Source organism: Phasianus colchicus, chromosome 6 (genome assembly GCF_987193195.1).
Source record: "Phasianus colchicus chromosome 6, bPhaCol1.hap1.1, whole genome shotgun sequence".
NCBI lineage: Eukaryota > Metazoa > Chordata > Aves > Galliformes > Phasianidae > Phasianus > Phasianus colchicus.
The window spans coordinates 13,285,051-13,310,541 of record NC_143441.1 but is presented as its reverse complement, the minus strand read 5'-3'; the positions used below and the strand labels follow the sequence as shown (position 1 = coordinate 13,310,541).

Genomic DNA, 25,491 nt, shown 5'->3' with positions numbered 1-25,491 from the left:
ACATCAACAAATATTCTCTTTTAAAAAAATAATCTCCTTATGGTGTTTCATTTCCTTGTGTGTCAAATTAGCTGAAAAATATAATCTAAGTGCAGTCAGAACAGATCTTCTGATGATAACAATTCTCGAAATTACAATGTTGTTCTGGACAGCACTGTTTTCCTAGTAATTTGACCACATTTAAAACTGAGAATGATTCTCCTTCTCTGATGGATGCAAGATAAATTATTTTACAGGACATTACTATTTTGATCTGATGTAACCAGAGTTCCAAACATAAATGTAACATTCCCAGCAGAAAAACTTGGGAGAAAACAAATTATTTGAGGTAAGACACTAAAAAAGGCAAAATAAAAAAAAAAGAACAAAATTAAGAGATGTATTCTTTGGGAAGGATAGAGGGAAAAAAAAGAGCACTCGAGTTTGAGATGCTTCCATTCATCCTTCTTAACAAATGCAGCTTTGATATGCAGTTTCACATCTTGATGCTGAGTCAACCAATCTCATAAAATAAGTTGTAGGTATAGCCCCAACAAGAGTGCTTCGTGGTTGATGGACAAGAGGTAAAAGTAACAAAGCAATTTTTTATCTAATGGTACTCAGTCTCGGAGGGAGGGGAAATAAAAAAGCTACACTGAACTTTAATGTCATTATATTCCCTAGAAGAAGAATAAAATAAAATAAAATGGTGTCATGTACTTCCCAAAGAATTGCCAAAAAATATTACATTTGTTTTATGAAAGGAGTTAGCATTTTGACCGTGGGTGGGTCCTTCCCCAGACTTGTTTAACTACAATACCAGGATTCAGGTACTGAGCTATGAACCTACATTGATTTTGAACATGCAGTAGTACACTTGTAATACATACATCGCATTCAGATAGGAAACACAGGCCTGCATCACTCTGGAACAACTGTTTTTCTGCTACAAGTATAGAAAACAAAACCGAAAACATGGACTGTTCTTCAACCAGTTTGGAAAAAAAGAATTCAAAGAAGTTGAGAAAACAAGGATTCTTTTTCTCAATAGAAAATAACATGTCTTCTTAATTACATCTTCACACAGATCAGTACAAAAAATGAAGGTACATATCTGACAACATACCTTTTCAGTATTATTTGAAAACTCTGAGTAGTAGCTCCTGGACTTTGAATAGCACTGGCATTTGAAACGAGGAATAATTCAATAGCCAACAGCATCTCAACCTCAGACACATAAAAAGGAATAGGCAATATTTTGTGACGTAAATTTCCCTGCAGTGGTGGGTAGCAACCCAATGATAAAGCAGCTGAGAATAAAGGCAGAAATGTAAGAAATTAGGATTACCAAAACTGAATGTGGATCTGCTTTCTTCCTTACATGGCTAAGAATGTGGGGAAAAAAACACAAAATCTTAAAGCATTTTACTGTTCCATCTGTGAAATGGCCTGTTTTGAGAAGACAACAAGTATTTCCTCTTAACAATCACTGTTGTAAAATGTTACCTAAAACAATGATTAGCAATAATTCAAGCTTCGAACAGGAGTATAGAGAGTTCTAGTCTGCCTAGATGAAAATGTGAAGATGATGGACATCTTAAACATTCCAAGGTTCACATTTTGAAATTCTGAAATCAATCATTTAATTTAACTACATTTATTTTGTGCCAAGTAGTATTCACTGACTTGTATTTCCTGAAACACATTCCGGTTACAAAGAAATTCCCGATGTTGACACAAAATGCTGTTTTCTCCTTACAACACATACTCTCACCCACTTCACCCCAACAGACTGAGCTGTTAACATTGCCCAAAGAGTACCAGAGAAGCATGTCTAAAAAGCAACTTACTTTTGTAGTAGGTTCGAGCTTTACTCCACAAACAACTTCTTCCCAAGCCTGTGATTAATCCTCTAAGTAAGAAAAAATCAATGGCAACATTTTTTGAAAGCATGAAGTCTACTGCAGAAGATGAGACCCCGAGGTTCTTGCTCTCATAACAGGCGCTTAACAGCTTATTAAAAACGTGGCTGTACTGAGAAACGTCAACAGTATCTGAAATGAAATGAAGAATTTACCAGTGAATTCAAATGCAATCCAAGTCTACTTGCAGAATCACTTCTCAATGCTGGGCATCAGCACTCAAAGCATTTTGCAAAGTGTAAAAAGGCTGAGAAAACGTACGGTAATGCATCAGTCATAGAATGGCTGGGGTTGGAAGGGACCTCAAGGATCTTTGTCTTTGGAGGAGAGGTGCTCCAGCCCTCTGATCATCTTTGCAGCCCTCTTCTGGACTCTCTCCAACAGCTCCCTCTCAGTACTTGGGACTGCAGACCTGGACACAGTACTCCAGATGGGAAGTAACAAAGGCGGGGTAGAGAGGGACAATCAACTCCCTGTCCCCGCAGGCCACCCCTCTTCTGTTGGAGCCCAGGATACACTTTCCTTTACAAGCTGCAAGAGCACAATGCTGGCTCACATTCACTTGCTCATCCCCCAAGAAAGACTAGATACTAAGATACTATGATATCTAGAAAGACTAGATAAAACAGCTGAGAAGCACGACAGGCTCTGGAGGAACCATCTGTACTGATTAATTGGGTTGAACCCGTGGTGCAATCAGAACCACCTGAAGAAGATCACTCTGTTACTAGTTGGAATTTTTTTCTTGTTTTAGAGAACACATCTACATGTGAAGATTGTTTCAAACAAAGCACAGGAGAACAGCTAAATGGGAAAATAACTAACACTGAATGGGAAGGGATTTTACCAAGGAAATCAGAAGCCTCTTGTTAGGCAGAGGTGGGCTATGGGACATCGCACTGAACTGTATGTAAGTTACAAAAGCAAAAGATCAACACATCCAAACCAGACAGAGATCATCACTGACTCAGCAAGGAGAGACAACCTAGTGGGAGAGTTTCTTTTGACACTGTAAACCCTGACACAAAACTCGTACTGCTGTGGCTTGGTGATTTCTTCCTGTCAGTATTCTACATGAAAACATCACGTGGACCAGGGGGAGTTAAAGAGTTAAAGTTCTGGTCCCACTTACTGCCTTGTATGGGCATTTTGAGTATCCTGATGGGAGGAGAGGGGCGGCATCCCCGGAGGACCTGGCGGGAAGAGGAAGCGAGCTGAAGCTCCGAGGAGCCCGGGCTCTGCCTCTCCTTCCTGCCCGGCTCAGCCGTCTCAGCTGCCGCGGACAAAAGCACGTGCTTCCCTCGCACTACCGTGGTCTGACTCGCGCTCTGCATGCTCTCGTCTCTCTCATTACGGTCGATTTGGTTACGTTTAGTAAATTATCGTTCCTCCTCAGATCGTTGCCGTTGTGTTTCCTCTTCGTTAAAACTGTCTGCTGGCTCTCCGCCCTTCCCCCTCTCCCGGAGCGGCCCGGGGCCGGCCGGGTGGCACGGCAAGCCGTTAGTTAGTACGTCTTCGTTGTTTCTTCCCTTCTCCCGGGGCCTGTGCCCCTGTCTCGGACTTCTATCTGGGGATAAGCCCTAAAGGGCCACTTCATCGGGCTAGACAAGACGGGGGCAGTTAGGGCAGTTAGGGACGGTGGGACGACGCGCGGCGCTGCCCCTGCCGTCAGCACTGTGATGTCACGCCCGGGTCCCGGCCACGGCAACCAGCCCACCAAAACCAACACACACCTCTCCTCTGCTCGCCCTAGAAAGGCTCTGCAGGTGAAGAGGGTGGGCCAAAGCCAGCTGTGCTGCTGCTGCTTGGCCCCACAGTCGCTAATATTAGGTTTAAGGACAGCAACAAATTGCAGAGGGCGGGCCCCAGCCTGTGCCAGCCCTCGCCATGAAAAGCACCGCTCACGACGCTGGTGGCACCGCACCAACTTCCAGCACCCTGCACGATGACATCAACGAGCTGTGCGTGCGGATCATGCGGCTCTGCCTTAACACCAAGCAGGTAAATACTAAGGACTCTGCCAACGACAAAGTGCAGAAATCCAAGCAGTCTGAACCGGTGAGACAAACCGTGAACACTGCTGGCCGTGTATGTGACCCATTCAGCGTGTGACAACTGAGCCACACATGGATCAGAGTCAGCTCGACCAGGGGCTGGTAGATAGGGATGGGGAACACAACAGGCCCCGCATAATCCACAACGGCACCCTCACTGAGTTTGCAGATGACACCAAGTTGGGAGGGAGTGTTGATCTACCACATGTCAGAAAGCAACTCCAGAGGGACCTGGAGAGACCGGCTCGATGGGCCAGGGTAAACTCTATGAGGTTCAATAGGGCCAAGTGCCGGGTCCTGCATTTTGGTCACAACCAACTCAGGCAACCCCACTGGCTGAGGGAGGAGTGGCTGGAAAGCTGCCTGATGGAAAGGCACCTTGGTGTACCGATGGACAGTCAGCTGAATACGAGCCAGTGTGCCCAGGTGCTCAAGAAGGCCAAAGGCATTGTGGCTTGGATCAGGAATGGTGTGCTGAGCAGGGCTAGGGAAGGAATCCTGCCCCTGCACTCAGCACCAGTGAGGCCCCACCTCAAGTACCGTGTTCAGTTTTGGGCACCTGTTTGGGTACAGAAAGGACACTGAGTGCTGGAGCAGGTCCCAAGAAGGGCAACAAGGCTCATGAAGGCCTTGGAGAATATGCCCTACCAGGAGCAACTAGAGGAACTGGGGCTGGTTAGCCTGGGGAAGAGGAGGCTGAGGAGAGACCTTCTTGCTCTTCTAGCTCAAAGGTGATTGCAGAGAGAACGGGGCTGGTCTCCTCTCACTGTTGATAGGATGAGTGGAAACGGCCTCAAGTTGCACCAGGGGAGGTTTAGGCTGAATATCAGGAAAAACAACTTCACAGAAAGGGTGGTTAAGCACTGGAACAGGCTCCCCAGGGAGGTGGTTGAGTCACTATCCCTGGATGGGTCTAAAAACCATTTGGATGTGGTGCTCAGGGCCATGACTGAGCCGAGGGTAGTTAGAGTTAGGCTAGTACGGTTAGGGCGGTTAGACTTGATGATCTTTAAGGCCTTCTTGCAACCCGAACAATTCTATGATTTTATGATTCCAGGCTCCAGAGGGAAAAGAGCTCTCAAAAGAGACATGCCAGATAAAGAGCCATTCTATATACAAAAATGCTGGACATATAAGCCAACAACCACGTCCACCACTGGATATGAAGCGTAAGCGCTATGATGAGAGACTGCAGAATGAAGGCAGCCAAGGGGCGAACCTTGCACACAGACAGCAGTGTGAATCTATCCTAGAGGCCAAGAAGATCTGCAGATCTTTGCCAGTACCACCGGCATCTCTGCTCACAAGAAGTTTTTCATACAACAACACAAGTGGGAACGGGAAAAAGCAGGCTCAGCTTAGCTGTGCTCCAGCCCTGACTTTGGCTGAGCAGCAGAGCCATCCCAAACCTGTGCTGGAAAAACAGGATGAGGCCAAGAAACCATCAGGCAAGAGAAAATGTAAAACAAAGCACCTGGATGTGCAAATGAGAAGAAAAAGATCATTTCTTGCAATGGACGACCCATTTGACATTGAAGATACGCAAGATATGGTAGTGCTACCGAACAAAATGATGAAGCAAGGAGAGCCCGCTTTCCATCATGGCTCCCTGCCTGCCACAATCTGCCAGCAGAAGCTGCGCAAGCAACTGCAGCAGCCCCCCTCGCTGCTGACCATCTAGCCCGCGCCAGCCCATGCCACCTGAGGCCCACTCCATCCATCTGACAATGTGGGCAAAACCCTGCTGCAGCAGGTGGCCTGCCTGGGCACCGAGAAAGGCATTCTGCATTGCAGTCTTGTATTCATGCCACACTTCAAGGAACAGGTCTTTTTTAGAACATCTAACGACATAGTCTTGCAAGTAAGCTAATACCTGGTTAAACTGTTAGTTCTTAACACAGCATGTCTCTTTACTTACCGCAACCAATTTGGAAACCTGGCAAGTTCTGCAGAACTTCAAATGCCTGCCTGTAGAAACTCTGCCTCATGTATTTGTGCATTAATGAAAATAACAGGTTATGTCGATCCACAATGTCATTTTCAGTGCAGGGCCACAGTGGTGCATTGGTGATCCACTCTGACTCTGTGGCAAAGAACAGCACAGTATTATTTCTATGATTTAAAACTGCTAAACTTCTGACATTTGGCTGTTAAAAGTACACTATAAACTGTAGCAGACAACAAATCTCCTAACTTCACATTCAATGTAGTTTGAATTATTAGCAATTTGTTCCTTAGAACCAGTACTTTTCAAATGTATTTTTAGAGTGTTAGAAGTCACCCCTTTCATTCAATAGTATAGTAGTGGAATGAACTGTAAGCAGTGTATATAAATATATATGTGTGTATATAAATGTGTATGTATTTATTTACATAAACTTGGATAGCAAATTTAGGTGATGGACGTTTTTATGCAACACCTTCTACTCTGTATGTACTTCTGAGGTTTTTCTTGCAGCGGGGCTGAATTGCAGAAAGCCTGTAACTTCTTTTTTTATTGAATAAAAATTTAATATTTAATAAAAGCTGTATTTGCAACATGAATGTACTGTGAGGGGGGAATAAACACTGCAATCCTCCAAGCCTGTACTTTCTTTTGCACTGAATTTCACCTTGCTCAAGGGAAATTTACATGGGGCAGGCCACCTTCCAACTAGCATTCTCTTCTCTACCCCCTTCACTATGTTATAAAATAGAATAGCATAGACATTAGAATACTATGAAAACTTATCTGAAAAAAGTTGCATTACTTATAATATTTCTTCCACATATCAAGCAGAATGCTAAATAAAAAGATGGATCACATTTTATTTTTGCTGCACCGGTATTAAAACATTTACTTAATAACAAAGATCAACTTGTAAGTTTTACTTTAAATCTTTAAAAAATGGGATTGTTCAAATTTAAATGTAAAAATCTTGTTCTTTTAAGACAAGCTTACCTCTCAACACCCACATTGCTCCATCTAAACTTTCTGTTTCAAGAAAAATTTCTGCAGCATTATTAACAATTTGACATCTTGATGCTAACCTCTCTGCCCCAGTAATTCCTTTCAGAACTGTAAAATGTATCCGTAGTTCTTGCAATTTATCCAGAACCTTCCTTCCCTAGCATAAGGGTGAGAAGAGAAAGGGGAAAGGTCTGAGAAAGCAGTGACAGTCATGAACACAGACTACTTACACAAAATACAGATTTCATTTGGTGACAGATTTGTACACATCAGTTTAGTAACATTATCCAAACTAAGGGTGAAAAAGAAAAGAATTGCACAGTAATCATTCTAATGAATAAAAATTCTAATGAATAGTAGTGGACATTTTGACTCTGTAGACAAAAAACCCAACATCCATTGTTTAATAGCTCCCTCCACGCTATTACCCATAATATCATTTCTACAGTATAATTCCTAGACAGTATTTTATTAAATTTTGTAATTTATTTGTATTTGCTTATTTTCATATATTAACATCTTTAATATTCTCATTCTAGTCAGCCCTGCGTATCCAAATGGTAGTCTTGTTGCTTGGAGACAGATCTTCAAGGAAGATCTTATATTTCAAATCTGCACATATTTTCAAATTTCATCTGTTTTATTAACTTTCATCAACTTTTAATAAGAACATTCTCCTCAGAACCAAGCATAAAACTTTACCCTTGAGAGCCACCATGCATCAAAAATATGAGATAAAGGCGTCCGATATTCACAAAGGGACAATGGTCTGAAAAGCACTTCTAGAGCTTTAGGATGTCTGAAATATTTATGAAAAGGCACAGAGTATATCCTAAGCCCAAAACTACTTTGGCCACAGCAGATAGTTCAAATACTTCATCCTATCTCATTTTCTGGATTGCTTTTTGAAGAAGCAAGATATAAGATCAAGTAGATAGTCCATAATAACAGGATTATGATACATAGATAGATACAATGGAGGGAAGCTGGTTGAAAATAAACAGTAATAACAGTTTTAGTTTATCCCTGAAGCAGAGATCAATTTGGGAGTTGTCAGTACTGACAGAAATCATTCAGAGTGCAAACTCATTCACACTCCAATATGGTCAGCACAGGTTGTCAGCAAGCCTACTTGAGAATCTTGGAAAGTAATCTGTTGAGAAACCGATTTGACAACAAACACAACATTCTCAAAGAAGTGATCTTTTACTCCAGACATTAAAAATTAAAAACTAATATAAGAACTGTCTGCTTTTCAGCAGACAGAAAACAAGATAAATCGAGATCTTAGATGGGAACGTTTATGCTGATCACACCTCAATGTCTAGAATTTAGATCACCTCCTCTGTTGCCAGGAATCTCCCAGTTATTTCAAACATCAGTACTATGGAACAAAAGCTTTAAAAATTCTAGCACAGTGCTATAAAACTGGTAGTGCACAGACACTTTCCTTGCTTTACAGTTAAAACACTGTAATGTTGTACTTTGTCACTCTTTTGTGATGGGTGCAACAAGAGTGCTGCAGTACAATCAGGACTTGCTAGAAGCCATTCTGCTCAACAAGCTGATGCTGCAAAGTTTCTGACTCATCAGATGGGTGTACTGTGTCTAAACTAAGCACCTGTACCAGGTATCACATGGGACTTGGAGTGGCCCTATGAACAGGCAGCACTGCCTGGATTTCACATAACAGAAGATCACAGAATCACACAGAATCACAGAATTGCTAGGGTTGGAAGGGACCTCAAGGATCATGAATCTCCAACCCCCCTGCCACATGCAGGGCCACCAACCTTCCCACCTAATGCTAGAGCAGGGCCCAGGGCCCCATCCAATCTGACAAGGTCATAGAAACACCAAGGTTGGAAAAGATCAGTAAGATCATCCAGTGCAACTGTCCACCTACCACCAATATTCCCCCACTAAACCATATCTCTTAGTACAACATCTAAATGTTTCTTGAACACCTCCAGGGACAGTGAGTCAAACACATCTCTGGACAGCCCACTCCAGTGCCTGATCACTCTGAGAAAAAATGTTTCCTAATATCCAACCTGAATCTCTCCTGGTGCAACTTGAGGCCATTCCCACCAGCATTATCACCAGTTACACAGGAGAAGAGGCCAACCCCAACCTGCGCTGCAGTTTTTGCCCACTGCCCCTCATCCTTTCACTGCACACCACTGCAAAGAGCCTGGACCCATTCATTTGACTTCTGAATTCCAGATGAACAGTTATGAGATCTCTTCTCAGTCTTGTTTTCTGTAAGCTGAATAGTCCCAAGTCTCTCAGCCTTTCCTTGTACAGGAGATGTTCTAGGCCCCTAATTGTTTTCATGGCCTCCACGGGACTCTCTCAAGTTCCATCTTTTTTGAACTGAAGAGCCCAGAACTGCACAGAGTAATCCAGACGTGGCCCCCACCAGGGCAGAGATGGGGAGGATAACCTCCTTCAATCTACCGGCCACATTCCAGCAGGACCAGGATACCACTACTGCCCTTCCTGGCCACAAGTGCACGCTGCCAGATCCTGGCCAACCTGTTGTCTACCAGGACCCTCAAGTGTTTTTCTGAAGAGCCCCTTTTCCGGAGCCCTGAACCTGGACTAACGCATGCAGTTATTCCTCTTCAGGAGCAAGACCCTACAATTACTTTTGCTGAACATCATCAGGTTACTCTCTCTCCAACTTAATACACTGTCCAGGTTTTGCTGACCGGCAGCACAGCCTTCTGGCATATCAGTATCTCCACCCAGCTTGACATGATCCGCAAACTTGCTGAGGGTGGACTCTATCCCTTCATTCAGGTAATTGATGAAGACACTGAACAAGACTGGTCCCAGTAACCGATAGTTACAGGCCTCGTGATCAATACTGGATGAGGCCTGGAGTATAAAACATTCAGTGAAAAGTCCAGTCTCTTAATGCTGGCAATTTTTGGTATCTGATAGCAGGAAAGGATTGTAAAGGGTGAGGTCCAACATTCTGCAAGATTCACAAATCCAAACCTGGTTAGAAGTATGAAATGAGAATCACAGAATGGCTAGGGTTAGACACAATCGAAAGTTCTAAGTACTAGATCAGATTGTCCAGGGCCCCATCCAACCTGACTTTAAACACCTCCAGAGACACGGCATCCACAACCTCTCTGGGCAATCTGCTCCATCACCTCACCAATCTCTCAGTAGAAAACTTCCCCGATATCTAATCTAAATCTCCCTTCCTTAAGTTTAAAATCATTCTCCTTAGTCCTACCACTATCTACCCATGTAAAACATTTATTTGCCTCATGTTTATAAACTCCTGTTAAATACTGGAAGGCCGCAATGATATCTCCTTGCAGTTTTCTCTTCCCAAGGCTGAACGAGCCCAGTTCCTTCAGCCTATCTTCATAGGGGAGGTGTTTCAGCCCTGTGATCATCTTCATGGCCCTCCTTTGGGCCCTCTCCAAAAGCTTGACATCCTTCCTGTGTTGAGGGCCCCAAACTTGGATGCAGTACTCCAGATGGGCCTCACGAGGGCAGAACAAAGGGGGACAATCACCTCCCTTGCCCTGCTGGCCACCTCTCTTCTGATGGAGCCCAAGATACTGTTGGCCTTCCATGCTGCAAGAGCACATGGCTTGTGTTCAGTTTTTATCCACCAGGACCCCTAAGCCCTTCTCAGCAGGGCTACTCTCACAGATTTCCTTTCCCAGTTTGTATATATACCTGGGATTACCTTGACCCAAGTGCAAAGCTTCACACTTTGCTTCGTTGAATCTCACTAGTTCACAAGGGCCCACCTTTTGAGTTTATCAAGGTCCCTCTGGATGGCATCCCCTCCTTCTGCTGCATTAACTGCACCACTCAGCTTGGTGTCATCAGCAAACCTGCTGAGGGTGCACTCAATTCCATCATCTACATCACTGATAAAGATGCTGAAGAGCACTGGGCCCAAGAGAGACCCCTGGGGAACACAGTTCCAACCAATTCCTTATCTACTGATAAGGACACAGAGTCAAGAGAAGAAAAGCACTTCTAGTAACATTCTGGGTAATGAGCATTTCACTAAGTGCAGTCAGTAACAGCCCTGCTATGACTCTCTTCTGTCTTCTTGATCTTATCTTATCCATTCCACCTGAAGTCAGGTTCAGAAGAATCAGGGCAGGAAAAATTTCTTGAGTTGGATGGTCTCAGAATAGAACAGTATTGCCAGACGGAAGAAAGTAACATTTCTGCAGAACAGCACTATTGGTCCAGACTCACCCCTGGTGCAGAAAAGGTAAAGCTGAACCTGAACAATCAAGTTTCTAGGTTGCAAGACAAGGTTATAATGAACTCTACCCAGACAGAAGTATGTTCATTTATGTGTTTTTCGTCTTGAACTGAACGGCATACCTTGTATGTCTATCACTAAAAGGAAAACAATTTCTACAAACTGTGTGTTCTTTGCTGTAGAAAAGTCATAATTATGTATTACATGAAAAATAAATCAAAAGCATATTCATTCTCACAAGCAACTCCTTCCACTCTATTAACAAAGCAAACAAGAAAAAAATCCCAACACATGCGAAGTTCAGAAGACAGTGTCTTCTTTGAAATACTCTGAAATACAAAAATACTTTGATCCAGATAGGCAACTAAGAAGGATGTAGACCATGAGAAGGCAAGTGGCACGTCCCAGCCACATTAAACTAGAGAAACAGTTTAATATCTAATAAATAAATGACTCATTCTTTTTCTTCAAGTCAGGTTACTATAGTCCAGTGTACCTTTATCCACTGCAGCACTCTGCGATAAGAATTCATTACACTTATCCCAGCTCTTCCAATGAAAATTCTGTCTGCTTCATTACATTGGGAATTTTTTATTACTAGAAAGAAAAAATACACGTTATTTTTGTTTCTACCAGTAAAGGAACTTTAAAGAACTTACAGATCACAGCACTTGCAGACATTTTCTGAAATATTAGGCATTAAATATAATAATTTTTTTAAAATCTGACAACCAAAATTAGAGTAAAAAACAACAGTTTATCCAGACACTCTTTGACAGTACTCTAGTTTATCCATAAGATGCCTGGGCATGCAATGGCACAGCTTATGAACATCATCATTTTTAAAGTAAGCTTACATTTTCTGACACATCTGAATGATGGCAATTACAGAACTGTGTGATTGCAGGGTTTTCCAAACCATCTTATTTAACCACTTTGGAAGCACTGCTGGTACTGCAGAACAGTGGTCTCCAGTGTGGGGGTGGTGCACACGCAATCCATTCAGGTATGGAAAGAAATTTTTTTTTTGTACCAATGTTAAGTTAAATAAAATTATCTCTATCTTCTTTTTAATTTACATTTTTGTGCATGTTTTAGAATATACATAATATATTAGTGCAGTGATACATGTACATAATTTACAAATAAATAAATACACATATAGTATGTTGGGGGCAAGTGTTAAAATTTTTTTTTACTGATGGATTGCCTAACAGTGTGGAGACCACTGCTCTAAATAACTAAGACCAAGTTTCAAGTCCCATCAAAGCCTTCCATATGTTTTACAACCAGAAGTTGTGATAGCTGTTTTGCAGCATGAAAGTCTGTGATCAGAAAGGTTGTGTCACTTAACTGAAATAAGTCATCGGGTCTTACTAGTTAATGCAGGTTGAAAAAGGTCTAAGTCATCTTTTACACAAAGGCTTAATATCCCTCTGACACAACACTGAGCCTTAGTCTCCTACAACTTTACTGGGAGGAAGGATGCAGATAAGTAAATGAAGAGGCATATGGAGGAAAGGGGGACAGAATACATGCTGTGTATTAAAAAAACTAGAAGGTGTATTGTTGACCAAGCCCTTGTGTAAATTCTTAGTTGCTCAGGGTAACAAATAATTCTGAAAATCCAAAATGCTAGAACCAAACCATAACAAAAGATACATAACTGATGTAACCCCAGTCAATGCATTTTTATACATACAAGTATATGAAGTTAATTTATGCTAGTAAGAGTGCTGCACTTCAGAGGACAATACTGAAATATACTTTCTTGCCACTGTTCTGAGAACATGACGTTATCTCTTAAAGACCGTCAATACTGCTTTCTCTCCTTAACAGGAGAAAGCTCAAATGTGTGTTCTTCAGAAGGGGTGTTCTAGTAAAGCACCGTGGACTTTACTAGAAAATGGTTTCTATTGATCATTTCACCTGCTTGTATTTGTGCCTGAAGAAATTCTGAATATTGTATACAATCAAATTAACTAATATGAAGGAAACGGTCAGTATATGTTTTGGCTTTTACCTCTTAAAAATTCTACCAAGAATAGGATAAGCAATTAAGTGTTTACTTCAACTTAGTTTTACCTGCATCAGCAAAATCACAAAAAGGAACTCCTGGTCTGTCTTTCTCAGAATCTTTTGTTAGTATTTCAGTAATACATAAAGACAGTTTCTGAAGATCATCAGAATTTTCACATGCAGTTCTTGCATTAACGTACAAAGCTCCCAGCTTGGCCCAATCATTCTTTTCCTTGCAATGCTGTGAAGAAGGTGAGTGACAAATATAAGCAAATTTGTTTCCAGAATACCAAACAGAAAATATAAAGGAATTCAAGAGATAACTAAGATATAATTAAGCAGAAAACAGCAAGGTTAATATATAGCCCGTGTCCTATGAAACTACTGAATGCATTCTGATGACATTTCCCTTAACTACCCTTTTCAAAAAGAAATAGATCAGAGAGTCTGTATCAGTTCATGTGAAGAGTTTGTAATGAAATATAGACGTTTCTAATGATGCTATGATTCAACTTCAGTAATTTATCTTTTTCTCTCTGAAAATTCAGATTTTCATTACATATTTTCTCAAATCATTACAATTTTATTAGCATCACCAACCCAACTTCATCAAGGAGTAAGTTAACTTGAATCTTCCTAGCAATATGGACTAAAAATAATGTGTGGTCCTCATGAGACACTGATTACTCAGGTATAACTTTTCTGAGAGATTTAGGACTCAGGTTATATTAATGTGCTATAATCTAGTGGCATATACAGAAGAGTTAAATTTAAAACAAGTGGTTCAGGGTACAGATAACTGCAGAGTGCTGTGGTGCAACATCTGCAGGTAAGCCAACTGAGCTGAGATCCGTTACACACACACGTCAACAAGGAATTATAGAGACTTTTGGGAACTGAGTGGACAAAGCTGCAACCAGTCCTGATCTTCTCCTTAAACTTTGGCTTCAGGATCTGTGCAATAATATGTAAACTACGTTACAACTGTGCATAAGAAGTAATCTGTCTTTGCATTTTTCAGATTAAGTTACTGTCCAGCATTTTTATATTCTTCAAAATAACCTACCCAGTGTTACCAACTACATCCTTTTATAATTTGCCTTTTTATACAAGGTATGAACTCTAACCACTGAATAAAGTATTAAACAATTTTTGGTGAGAAAGAATAAATCACTACCAATTACAAGCACAACAAACAGTTGCTTAAAATTAGGTGTAAGATAAAAGCTACAAGTATGCAAATTAAAATAAAAAATGACATCACAGAAAAGTCAAAGGCAGCTTTTCCCTGCATGTTAATATTTCCCCAAAATAGGCTTACATAAGAAAATATTATCAATAGATTAAAAAGACATAAAAACAGCTATTTTCCATAGAATTCATGGCTTCAACATTCCAAAAAGCCTGAAACATGCACACACTGTACCTGAAATTCTGCCATTACCAAATTAAAGTCAAAAAGCCAGTTGCTTTTAAAATGCATCTCCTGAAATCTTCAACAAGAAAAAAACGTTAATACTTAATTTTAACACATCTTACTGAACTAAACTACAAGGAAATGATCAACCATTTATTATATTTGGACTAAAAATGATGTAATCTTTTATTTGATTTACTACAAATAACACACAGACTGAACACTGAAAACAGACATTTACAATCATATCAAAACAAGATAGTACATGAATATACAAATAAATGGAGTGAGATATTTTCACAGATAATACTCCCTCATCTCAGTATAAATGCAACTGAAAAGGCAGGAATAAGACTTGAAATACATTAAGTAAACACAGACTGTATTATACATGTTTGTGAAACAAAGGTTAAAAAATATAGCTCATTACACAAACTAAAGTGCAATTTAACTTCAAATACCTAGGATTGGTTTCTTCTGATGCTGCTGCTGCTGGAACAAGAGATAAATCTCCTACATGTGAATAAGCTAAGACATACAGCTAAGCAACAAGGCTGCTCAGTTTTCACAGACACAAACTGTTTCTCAGATTTGTACAGAAAACAGACACATACTGAGGTTACTTGGAAAGGGTAATTCCTCTACAAATGAGAACCCTAATCTGAAAAGGGAAATTACCTCCAGCAGTGGTAAACTGATAAAACACAGACATAATTAAAATAGATAAAAACACATAGGTAAAACACTGGGATCCATTGGTTGGAAGGTATTCTATGGGAGGTATGAAAAGCAGCAAACAATTTCTAGGGTGTTCTCCCCTGAAACAGTGTCAGGCTATTACAGAAAATGCTATGTGTTTGTTCCTCCAAGAATCAAAGCCTGTTTTATGAACAACAAAGTCAATTTTTCAACTTGTGCATGTGTATATGATGCAGATGATGAAAAATATATTGGGGCAAGTAATAGGGAGACATCAATAGTTTTGAAATTACACATTCTGCTCAGCACAATCCAGCAGCACTGGAAAAAAAACACCCTCCTCCACATTCATCTTGGTACAAACATCTTTGCAGACTCACAGTAAACTAGAAAACAACTTCATATGATAAATAATGCTTTCACTGTCTACATTTTTTTTTTTAACTGAAGAAGTATCGTTCATTTATGCTGGCTAAAATATATATTAAACAATTACATTTCTAATTCAACTACTGTGGGACAAACTTGTTCCATAGCTAAGAAGACCATCCCACCAGAATGCACTGTAACAACCAATACTGAAAAAACTAATCATAACTGCAGCCACAGTCCAAGTTTTGAATATCAATCCTTGACCTCTGAAACACAGTAGATTGACAGCATTTTAAAATACAAGTAGGCATAATATGGCAGTATATTCCTCTAAAACACTAAATTTGCATTTTCTCATCACCTTTAAAGCTTTTGCGTAGATTTATAAAATCAAGCTTGAAGACAGAACTAAACAGATATAATTACAAAATAGTTCCTTAAAGACGTACCTGGATTTTATGTTCAAAACAGTATCTATTTCCTGGCTCGAAACTTGCAATTGGTGAAGGAGTTTAATTATGTAGTTAAAATGTTCATACTCAAGAAACATCCCAGCATCAACGAGCTGTAATATCAAATGGAGAAGAAAAGTAAGCAAACAAAAAAAGAAAGTCATCGTGTTCATCATGTTAATTGACTCCACAGGCAGGCCAGTATGAGTAGGAAGAATGTGTTGCTGTGAATCTCAGTCAAAAACTAAGGGATAAATGGAAACCCATACTAAAATTCAGCTAGCCACAATCTTCCTTTTTAACAATATTATCAAAAGAATATTTAAGAAATATCTTTGTATTTTAAAACAGGCAAAGTATTTCCAAAATTCCTACAAATAGCAGCACAATCAAGCTCATACCTTACAAAAGGTACTGATCAGTGTAGGCACAGCATCTCTTATATTCAAAGAAGCCACACATTCAAAAACTCTCAGAAGAACTTCTAAAGCTGGCTAATTAAAAAAAAAAAAAAAAAAGCTCCATTAGTTTTATGATTTTATATCTTGTTCAACTAGAAAGGCAGCAATTATTCAAACAGAAACTTCTGATTCTTTTTTTTTCCAAGAACTGAGTACTAAATGAACATATTAGAAGAAGTACTGTAGCATTCCTTAAAAAAGAAAAAAAAGAAAAAACACCAATCAACCCCCAAATGGAGAAAATGTGGGTGAAAGATTTCCAAAGTATTTCAAGGCCACTTACTAGTGTATTAATCTGTGCAGTTACATTCAGCATCTGGAATAATTCTTGCAACAAACATTTCTTGAGCAAACAAATGAGAAGATCATTCAGCACTTGAAAATCAAAATTCTCACCACGGTCAACTTCTCTGTAATACCTGACAAATATTTGGACTGAAAAAGCAATTAAAATTGTTTTACTTTGGGACAACTAATGTCACTTAAGCAAATTATTTCCTATATCTTTCAATGCAGTGTAACAACTCTTAATCATCCAGGATACTGCAGCATGGGGTTATGGAGAAATATACAGGTACAAGGAATGTACCACGTTAACATCACTAAACACAAACTGAAATACCTCACATCACTGAGCTGAACTCCCTAACTCCTGTAAGGATTCAAAAAAGCTTAGCTGACTTAGACCAGCAGCAGAACGAGGCTAAATGTGGCAGCACACCAAGGTAGTGAGGCTTTTCCAGACGCTCTAGGAAGTAAAGTGCAGCGATGCCATGGTAGATGGCCTTACCAGCTGTTCCATAGCTAGTTGTAACAGACGTGTGCTGTAGTCCCTGCGAACTCAAGTGTTATCTGCATTACAGCACTATTTCATCAAAGGAACACGGGACACAGAAGGATCACATGTTCACATCATATGTACTACACCCCCTCTATGCTTTCAAAAACTTAGGTACAAATAGAATGACCACTCAGGCTAAAATCAAGTCCTTTCTGACTGAACTCAAAGGTTTACACTGATCTGAATCAACTCTGCTCTCTAAAATGTGAAAACTGGAGTTTTTGGACATACTGTAGTGCGAAAGGACTAGACTGAAGTTGTTTGGATGCTGTAACAGCACTTCACTTAAAATAGCTTAATTCTGAAGTTTCTGGATTTGTAATGTTCAGTCAAGATGTTGCTGAGAAGTGCCTTAACAAAATCCTGGTTATTAAACCTTGCCCCAATTACTCATATCTATTCTCAAGCCTACTTCCATACAGACGAAGTTCATTTCCTGGGTAAGACAGATTTGTAACAATATCATCAGATAACTGAGTACCCAAATACCCATCCTTAATGTGAAAACAGAACATGAAAACAAATAGGATCCTCTAAAATGACAATTTTATTCACTTTTAAAATGCTATCTGTTTTTCTCCCAAGTATCTCTATTTTACTTGCTTTAAATAAGCTACGTATCAGACACACATAAAAAGCTACCTGCACATAGCTGCTACTGTACCTGCACGTTTCAGAAGGCCTGATTCATTGATACTAATGTATGTCTTAAGTATTGCCATGCAAATCTAGAAAAAGATTTAAAAAAAACAACATTAAATATGACCTCAGTTTATGCCAAACTAAAGAAGTACCCGCAAACACGAGTTGTATAAGGAAGAAAGCTTTACACTGCTTTTAACTGTTTAACCTACAAATACTGATAAAAGCTGCAAGAAGGTAATTGGGTCTGAAGGCAAATGCACTGTCAAGGGAAAGCAAGTCAAATAGAAAAATAACATAGACAAAATGTTTGGGAAAGGAGCTGCTGGGACCACAACTGCACACGTGTGGGTATACATTCAGCAAAGAAAAAAAAAATTGAAAATACACTTTATTTGCAATTAGTAAAATGTGGCACGCTCAACAAACAGAAGGGAAGCAATGAAATGGAAGTGGAAATATGAGAAACAAAAATTCTACAAATGTACTGACCACAAAGAGTCACCCATAACGACACAAAGAAATAAGCTGGAAATAAAGTTATCATTTCACCCTGGACCTACTTATTTTAGAAATTCTACACTCATGTTTTATTTTGTACCGGAACATTCACATCTTAACATCATAAGCTGCTTCAAAAATACATTAATCTCAGGTTTGGGATACTTTCACATTTTGCTGCAGATTAAAGAGGAAAGACTACTGAGATTAAACCCTCAGAGTTCTGAATCAGAAAACAAAACAAAACACAGCAACACCCCTTCAGATACCCCTTGTCACTTGAGGAACATCCACAATCTTTCTGCCAAACAACTTAAAATTGGTCTTATATTTAATACTACTTTGTGAAATAATGGAAAATCAAGAGACGTTTCTCTCTTCCAGATTTGTAAACATGTTATTATAGAATTGAGCTGCGCATATATTTAAAGGTCACTTCAAGATGAGGCAGGACCCACTCATTGAGTTTGTTACAGTGAATGAATTATCACAAAAGCACGAGGTACTGGCTTCTGGCCAAGACACCTTTCTTATTTTAAATAACCATCAACCTTTTCAGATCACCGAGTCAAGTTACACAAAAGCTGTACATTAAAAACGTTGATTATAATATTACTTTCATTGTGAAAAACAATCACAATGTTGTTGAACTGGTCTAAGAGATCCCTTATGGAAAACTGCATGGAACCTTTGATCATTAATATGCACTGTCACTCTGCAATGGGTTAACCCATTTAATCCAAATCTACAATCCCAAGTGGCCAAGGGCATTTCCAAAACAAACTTGAGCACATGCTTACAGTATGGAAATCAATTTCCTTTCTTCAGGTATCTCTTATTCTCCTCCTTCTTTGGACTGACACCCAAAAAAAGCCAAGATTGCATCTGCAGCTCTGAATGTTCCTATTATTAGTGAAATTGCTTGGAAAATCCAGTTGTAGTATGATTTAATCATGGGATGCGACACACTACACGTGTAAAGGAAACAGACTGTGTGCTTCATTTAGAGATTCTAGAAGGCTTCAGCTGATGGTTTTAACTTACAGGTATTACTGAATATACAGACCACATAAAATGTGGGAATCTCTGAATTTTGAGTTAATCATAATAAATTTAAAATGAATATTCATGAAACAAGAAAGAGATGATTTTCGTTTTCAAAAAGTAACGTAGATCACACTATTCTGTCATCTACCACTTGATCCAGAAATCATTTAACATGACAATTTAATACAAAACCTAATAAAATGGTTGTGCATCTTTTATAAGCAACTGACTGCCCAGCAAAACAGTTTTACTGCAGTCACAAGGAGATGCTTAAATTACAAGAATGAGCACAAAAATCCATGACATCTTTCAGCATCTCCCAGTGTGCACATGTTTAGTAAGAGGGAAAATCCCATGCTGCAGCATTGCTCTTTTTAAGAGATTCATTTCTTACAGGGTACTACCATCTCTGAAATGCACAGTCCAAATTAACTAAAAATTATTTGAAGTTGGTTACAGATGGTAATAATTGATCAGCACCAAATAAGTCTCCTTTATTTAAGAAGCCAGATTAAAAAGCATCGGCCAGCTGTAATGCTTTACTGGGACAAAGTTCCCTGCTCCTCATTAGCTATCTAGACACTGTAATCTACAATATGTTGCTGCAAATCTGCAAGTGGAGCAAGGGCTGTTCTCATGCTAATAAAAGACACAAGCTTCCACCCTTCGTTATCATGGCAGTTGCTGCTTCCCACAGTCTCCCACAGATATGCACAGACTCTGGGTGCACTTCCTCGCAGGTATAGTTGGGGGTTCAATCTCATGTGTGCATGCTCTCAGAGAAGATTCACTCTGTCTTTTTTTGTGCAGCATCAGACTCTAAATACTGTGCAGTGTGTTGCCCTCTGTGTCTTAGTGACACAAATTCTCAGCCATTATGCCCCTATGGGCAAGAACACCATCTTCCTCCTGCACAAGCCTCAGTGAAAGGCTCTAATTGTGCCCAGCAGCTTGAGACCCAGAAAGCAGCAACCACTCCCCAGCTTAATTTGAGGCCTCTTAATGTACATGAAGATAAACTCACTGGTCTGTCAGACTCTCAAAAAAGATATTTTATATTTTATATCAGCCAATCCAGGGGGTCTAGAGGATCTATAGTAAAGGTCTCAACTGTCAAAAGAATCACACTGGGATGTGGTATGTGTCTACTGTACTTGCAGGCAAAAGTTTAACCTCTTTCATGCAACCAAAGGGAATAAAACATGAGAAGTTCCAGCATCTTCAAGGAAATGAATTAAAAAAAAAAAAAAGGATGCTGGGCACCTTTTACCTCCAAATACTAAAGCTTTTTTCCTCCAGTAAGTGCTAATAAAGGATACACCCACACTGCAAAACAGCAGATGTCTGATACAAGAAGAGGAGATATTTCCCTGTATTTGTAACTCATTGTTTTAATCAATTGGTTTTGGATTCCTGCATTAAAAAAAAAAAACAACACAAAACACAGCCTTAACTGGATGACAATACTGCTGCTTACAACAAGCAAAATCAGCACTAACAATCACTATTTTTGCCATTTTAATTTCAATGTCAAAAACATTCATTGTTAATATTAATATGTTTAATATTTTAAATTGCAATGAGATGCCTTTGCATAAATACAAAACTTTTTTTTTTTTTTTTTTTTTTAAAGACAGCAACCTCACTTAACTTTCTGAAAATGCCTACAACTACTGAAGCCCTTAAGAGCTGGAAAGACACTGATGCTGACAAACAGCTGAAAATCTCAACAGAATAGAACAGAATAATGTTATTCTATATCAAACAATGCTCCAATGGCACTTGGATTTATGAGACATCTGAAACAATAAATTAGTTAGTTTTGTATGGCCTTTCCAGTACAAAATGATCAGGATTTTTCAGTCTTATCTCCTATAGCTGCTGAATAGACAGAAGATAATATAAAACTAAAAACTCAAAAGGCAGCTATTCTTGGAAGGCCAGTGGATGCCTAAATCTAGTTAAAGCCATCACCTTACCTCTGGGGAGTATTTAAAGAAGTCTTGATAGTCTTGTTTACTTTGTCTAATGCAAAAGAAATTTAACTATGTGAAATGGAAGGCAACTTTATTTAAATAAATAAAACCTGTAATTTGCAGAACTGTTTGAGCTCAGGACTATGCTGATTTTCAAAACAAAGGATGTTTTCAAGAATTAAACCGCTGTTTGTTGTCAATTACAACTGTAAAGAGTACTAGATCCTATCAAGTTAGGCTTGAAGTCATCAACACTTTACTTAATGAAAATGAAGGAGCTTCCACTGTGGGGAAAGACAGCTTTCTTCAAAAATTCTGGTAACAATCACTGCTGGAAACTTAATACTAACCATGTAGACTAGTGTTCTGCTTAATGGATCATAAACAGGTTTATTTCCCCTAAATTTGACAAGATGACTTCTTTGTTGCTGCTTTACCAGTCCTCCTTTCATGTACTTTGGTGCCACCATGAGGTGTGCAGCCAATTATCATTTTAAACAGACCTATTCAAAAAACCTCCAAAGCAAAACAAAATGAAAATATACTTCTAGGCTATCAAGAAAGGCAGGTTATGTTTGGTAGGCAGAAATTTAGGAGCACTGCACCACAACTAAAATCACATTTAATAGGTCAACACAGATACTATACTTCTGTAACACATAAATACAGAAGCACTACAAACCACAACAATTCATACAAATTAGCTGAAAATCACTGATAGCCTGCCAAAGACATTTCACAACTCAGACAAAAAGAAAACCTCCCATGATGAATTATTCTCAAATGATCCTAGCATTTTTAAGCTGTCATGTAAGTTTTTTTCCAAGAGGTTGCAAAGCATTGGGAAAAAAAAAACACAAAAAACAGCTTTTCTCAAGACATAAAAAGGAAAAACACTGAAATTGAAAATAACACCAAATTACACTCACTTATTTTAGAAGTTCTGATACAGTAAGTTTAAGATTTTTTAGAATAGCATTTTCCTCAATCAGGTTCAATGCTTATTATATTATTTTTCACATTTGCATTCTTTAATTTCTTGCTTACTGATGCTCAAGATAAAATTGTAACTCACACCAATTAGATGCTAGATAAGAAATAGTCTTGTGAGATCTGCTAAGGACAAGTTTAGGTATCTGTCTTGGTTTAGTTGTTTTAATATTTTATTTCCTTTTGAATGACTTATATAACCACCTAAGTCTCAGCCAATTCCAAAATCTCATTACACGACAGCACAATTAGTTTGCCTTCCACAGTTCTTGGAAGCAGTACAGACTCAATTTATCGTTAAAGGGTTTGAAAACACATCTACTTTTGCTCAACACCATAAAAGTAATATTGTTTGCAAGTGGAAAAACTGCTGCTCTGCTTGTGAAACAGACATGCACCTGTTTCACAAAGTTTGCTGAAAGTAATACATCACAGATGGCTTTTGATTTAAGAACATATACAAAATCTGGGTTTGCTTACAGGTCTCTGATGCTTGCATGGAAATGTTTCAGAATCATCCCATTTACTTCTCTATACTGGCATGCCCTAATTCTTGCTCTTTTGTTGATGCCTGTACTCTTAAAAAATCTGCAAGTTCAAAGCCATACCATTTAAAAAAAGGAAAAACCATAAAACATCCTCAAAAGGTCTTCTCAACATCATTTCACCCATCAGTCTCTGACATTTAATCTCTCTCAAAATATAAACGAACACAGGAGATGCTGATTTGCATTAAAACCAGTTGCAATTTACAATCTATTTCTTTCTTCACTAAATCTCCTTACCTTTTCATGCCCTCGTTTAGGAACATGCCAAAACCAACATCTTGACCTTTCACAGCCACGCAAAGTCACAAAATAAAATCTGCAATATCTACGGGGCAGGTTAATCATCTCCAGGATTTGCTGGACTGAATGGGAAGCCTAAAAATAAAACAAAATTAAAACAAGCAGAAAAAAAGCAGCTTTTTTTTTAAAAGCATGCATATCCATTTTTTGGAGATTTTCAGAATATCTAGGTACAAGAAGAATAAAAACAACAAAATACTGCATGGCTCTGGATAACTGTCTAAGAATTTTAGGTAGGTAAAATTCCTTTATCCTTTCCAGCACCCAGCAAAATGGATGATGCAGTCTCTCCTAAAAAAACGAAACTTTCTCAGCTTTTCAGTTCTAAAAAAACAATAAAACAAAGAGCATTATTCATGTTTTGTTTAAGCTGGAAACAGAATTCAACAAAGGTTCACTGTGAACATGTCTCATCGTCACTGACTTCATTTATAACATTTTAGAGGACTAGAAACATAAATATACATAGGTTAATAATTTCTTACTATATAGAGAGCAATCTCAATATTCACAACAAATTTACTGCCAAAGTATCAAAATTCATTAAGGATTCAGCAACTCACTTTTATATTTTTGTCTGTCTTCCCTGTCTCAGAATCTCCGTAAGTTTGCAGAGGCAGTGAATGACTTTTTCCTGAGAATCTATCATCTAAAAATTAGGATAAGGACAATAAATGGATCATGTAATAAAATGAGTCATCGTGAAACCACTCTCATATATCTTATTTTCCTCTGTATTTAGAAATGCTTCGAGTCACAGGCATGATTAATGAAAATTTGATTAATATAGTCTAAAAACCAGTAATCTAACTTAAGAGATTTCTTAATTATCCTGATAGGAAGTAAAAAAACTTCAAGAGACAGGACCTGAGGTTAAACTTTTAAATTAAAAACTTCACTACTTGTGCGAGGTTTCTTACTTAAGAGAGATGAGAAAAGAAATTGAACCAAAATATCCAGAAGTTCCAATCCCAAAAGGAAAACAAACAAACAAACCTTTAGCAGTAATCCCTGCACTGCTATATCACTAACAAGATTTTTTTTCCAGAACTGAAATAAAATCTTTAATAACCTACATGTTCTAAGTGCTACAATGTGAAGCTCAAGTCCAGTGGAAGTTACTGGTTTCTTAACCATGTAACTTGGCTTTAGATCTTTAATTATTGCTGATGTTGGAGCTTTCTTCTTCTGAAGAATGAGTAATCTTGCAATATTAATGGAAGACACGAGTTCAAATTCTTCAATTTCATATTTAAATAGAAGGATGAGCTTTTGAATGCCTTCCTTCTTAGGGTGCTTATTTGGCCTCTTTAAAGAACTGCGTATACAGAAGGCAGGATGCTCAGTGCTTTCCAAAAAATTACAGCTTAAATAAAGAACATCCAATAAAGAGCCATGTTCCAGTGGAGATTTGCACTCTCGATCTGTCCATCATTCTAGACAGACGGGATGACTACAGGATGGGAAGCACATATATAATAGAACAATTAATTACCAAAATGTTAAGTACTGTCATAGCAGCTTGATTCTGTGCAACAATGATAGGGAATTTAGGAAAGGAAAGATTTAGCCACAGAAAGAAGATCGACAAAACAGCTACCAGCTGAGAACTTTTAACTCCCTCAGTTCTAGCTGTCACACAATCATGGAATCATTAAGGTTGGAAAAAATGACCTCTGAGATCATCTAGTCCAATCATCAGTTCATCCCCATTATGCCTACTAAACCATGTCCCTTACTGCCACATCTACATACTTCTTGAAAACCGCCAGTGATGGTGAGTCCTCTGCTTCCCCAGGCAGGTTGTTCCAATGCAATACCACTCTTTCCAAGAAGAAATTTTTCCTAATGATCAGACTAACAAGCCTGTCCCCACTGCCTGGAGTTTCTGGCCAGGTTCTTGGAACAGTCTACACTCTCTCTTCCCACCACATCAAACTAACAGGGAGCAGACCTGTAAGTGAAAGAGTTGATCCTGCCTTCATTGTTCTGGGGAAATAAACAAACAAGAAAAACCCACAAAAAACCTTTTTTATTCTTTCCTGGCACAGATGCTCTTGGTTTGG

The 25,491-nt window shown here is 38.9% G+C and overlaps 2 protein-coding genes across 6 annotated transcripts in view; one reads left to right on the top strand and one right to left on the bottom strand.

Annotated features, from left to right (window-relative positions):
* The window catches only part of TOPAZ1 (testis and ovary specific TOPAZ 1), a 48,266-nt gene that overhangs the window by 6,997 nt on the left and 15,778 nt on the right, over window positions 1-25,491 (bottom strand). For 3 of the 5 annotated variants that reach the window (XM_090142502.1, XM_090142499.1, XM_090142498.1), the window contains 13 exons: window positions 23,989-24,074; window positions 23,363-23,500; window positions 18,086-18,149; window positions 16,864-17,015; window positions 16,521-16,613; window positions 16,117-16,232; window positions 14,606-14,672; window positions 13,246-13,420; window positions 11,657-11,757; window positions 6,897-7,062; window positions 5,874-6,038; window positions 1,830-2,033; window positions 1,106-1,289 (listed from right to left, as the gene is read on the bottom strand). In XM_090142502.1, the coding sequence (XP_089998628.1) occupies window positions 1,106-1,289; window positions 1,830-2,033; window positions 5,874-6,038; window positions 6,897-7,062; window positions 11,657-11,757; window positions 13,246-13,420; window positions 14,606-14,672; window positions 16,117-16,232; window positions 16,521-16,613; window positions 16,864-17,015; window positions 18,086-18,149; window positions 23,363-23,500; window positions 23,989-24,074 (1,711 nt within the window). The other 2 variants (XM_090142500.1, XM_090142501.1) reach the window with 2 other exon arrangements.
* LOC149917436 (BCL-6 corepressor-like) lies at window positions 3,236-5,867 on the top strand. Its single transcript, XM_090142508.1, has 2 exons — window positions 3,236-3,902; window positions 5,013-5,867. The coding sequence occupies exons 1-2, from the start codon at window positions 3,789-3,791 to the stop codon at window positions 5,634-5,636; spliced, it is 738 nt and encodes a 245-aa protein (XP_089998634.1). The 5' UTR covers window positions 3,236-3,788; the 3' UTR covers window positions 5,637-5,867.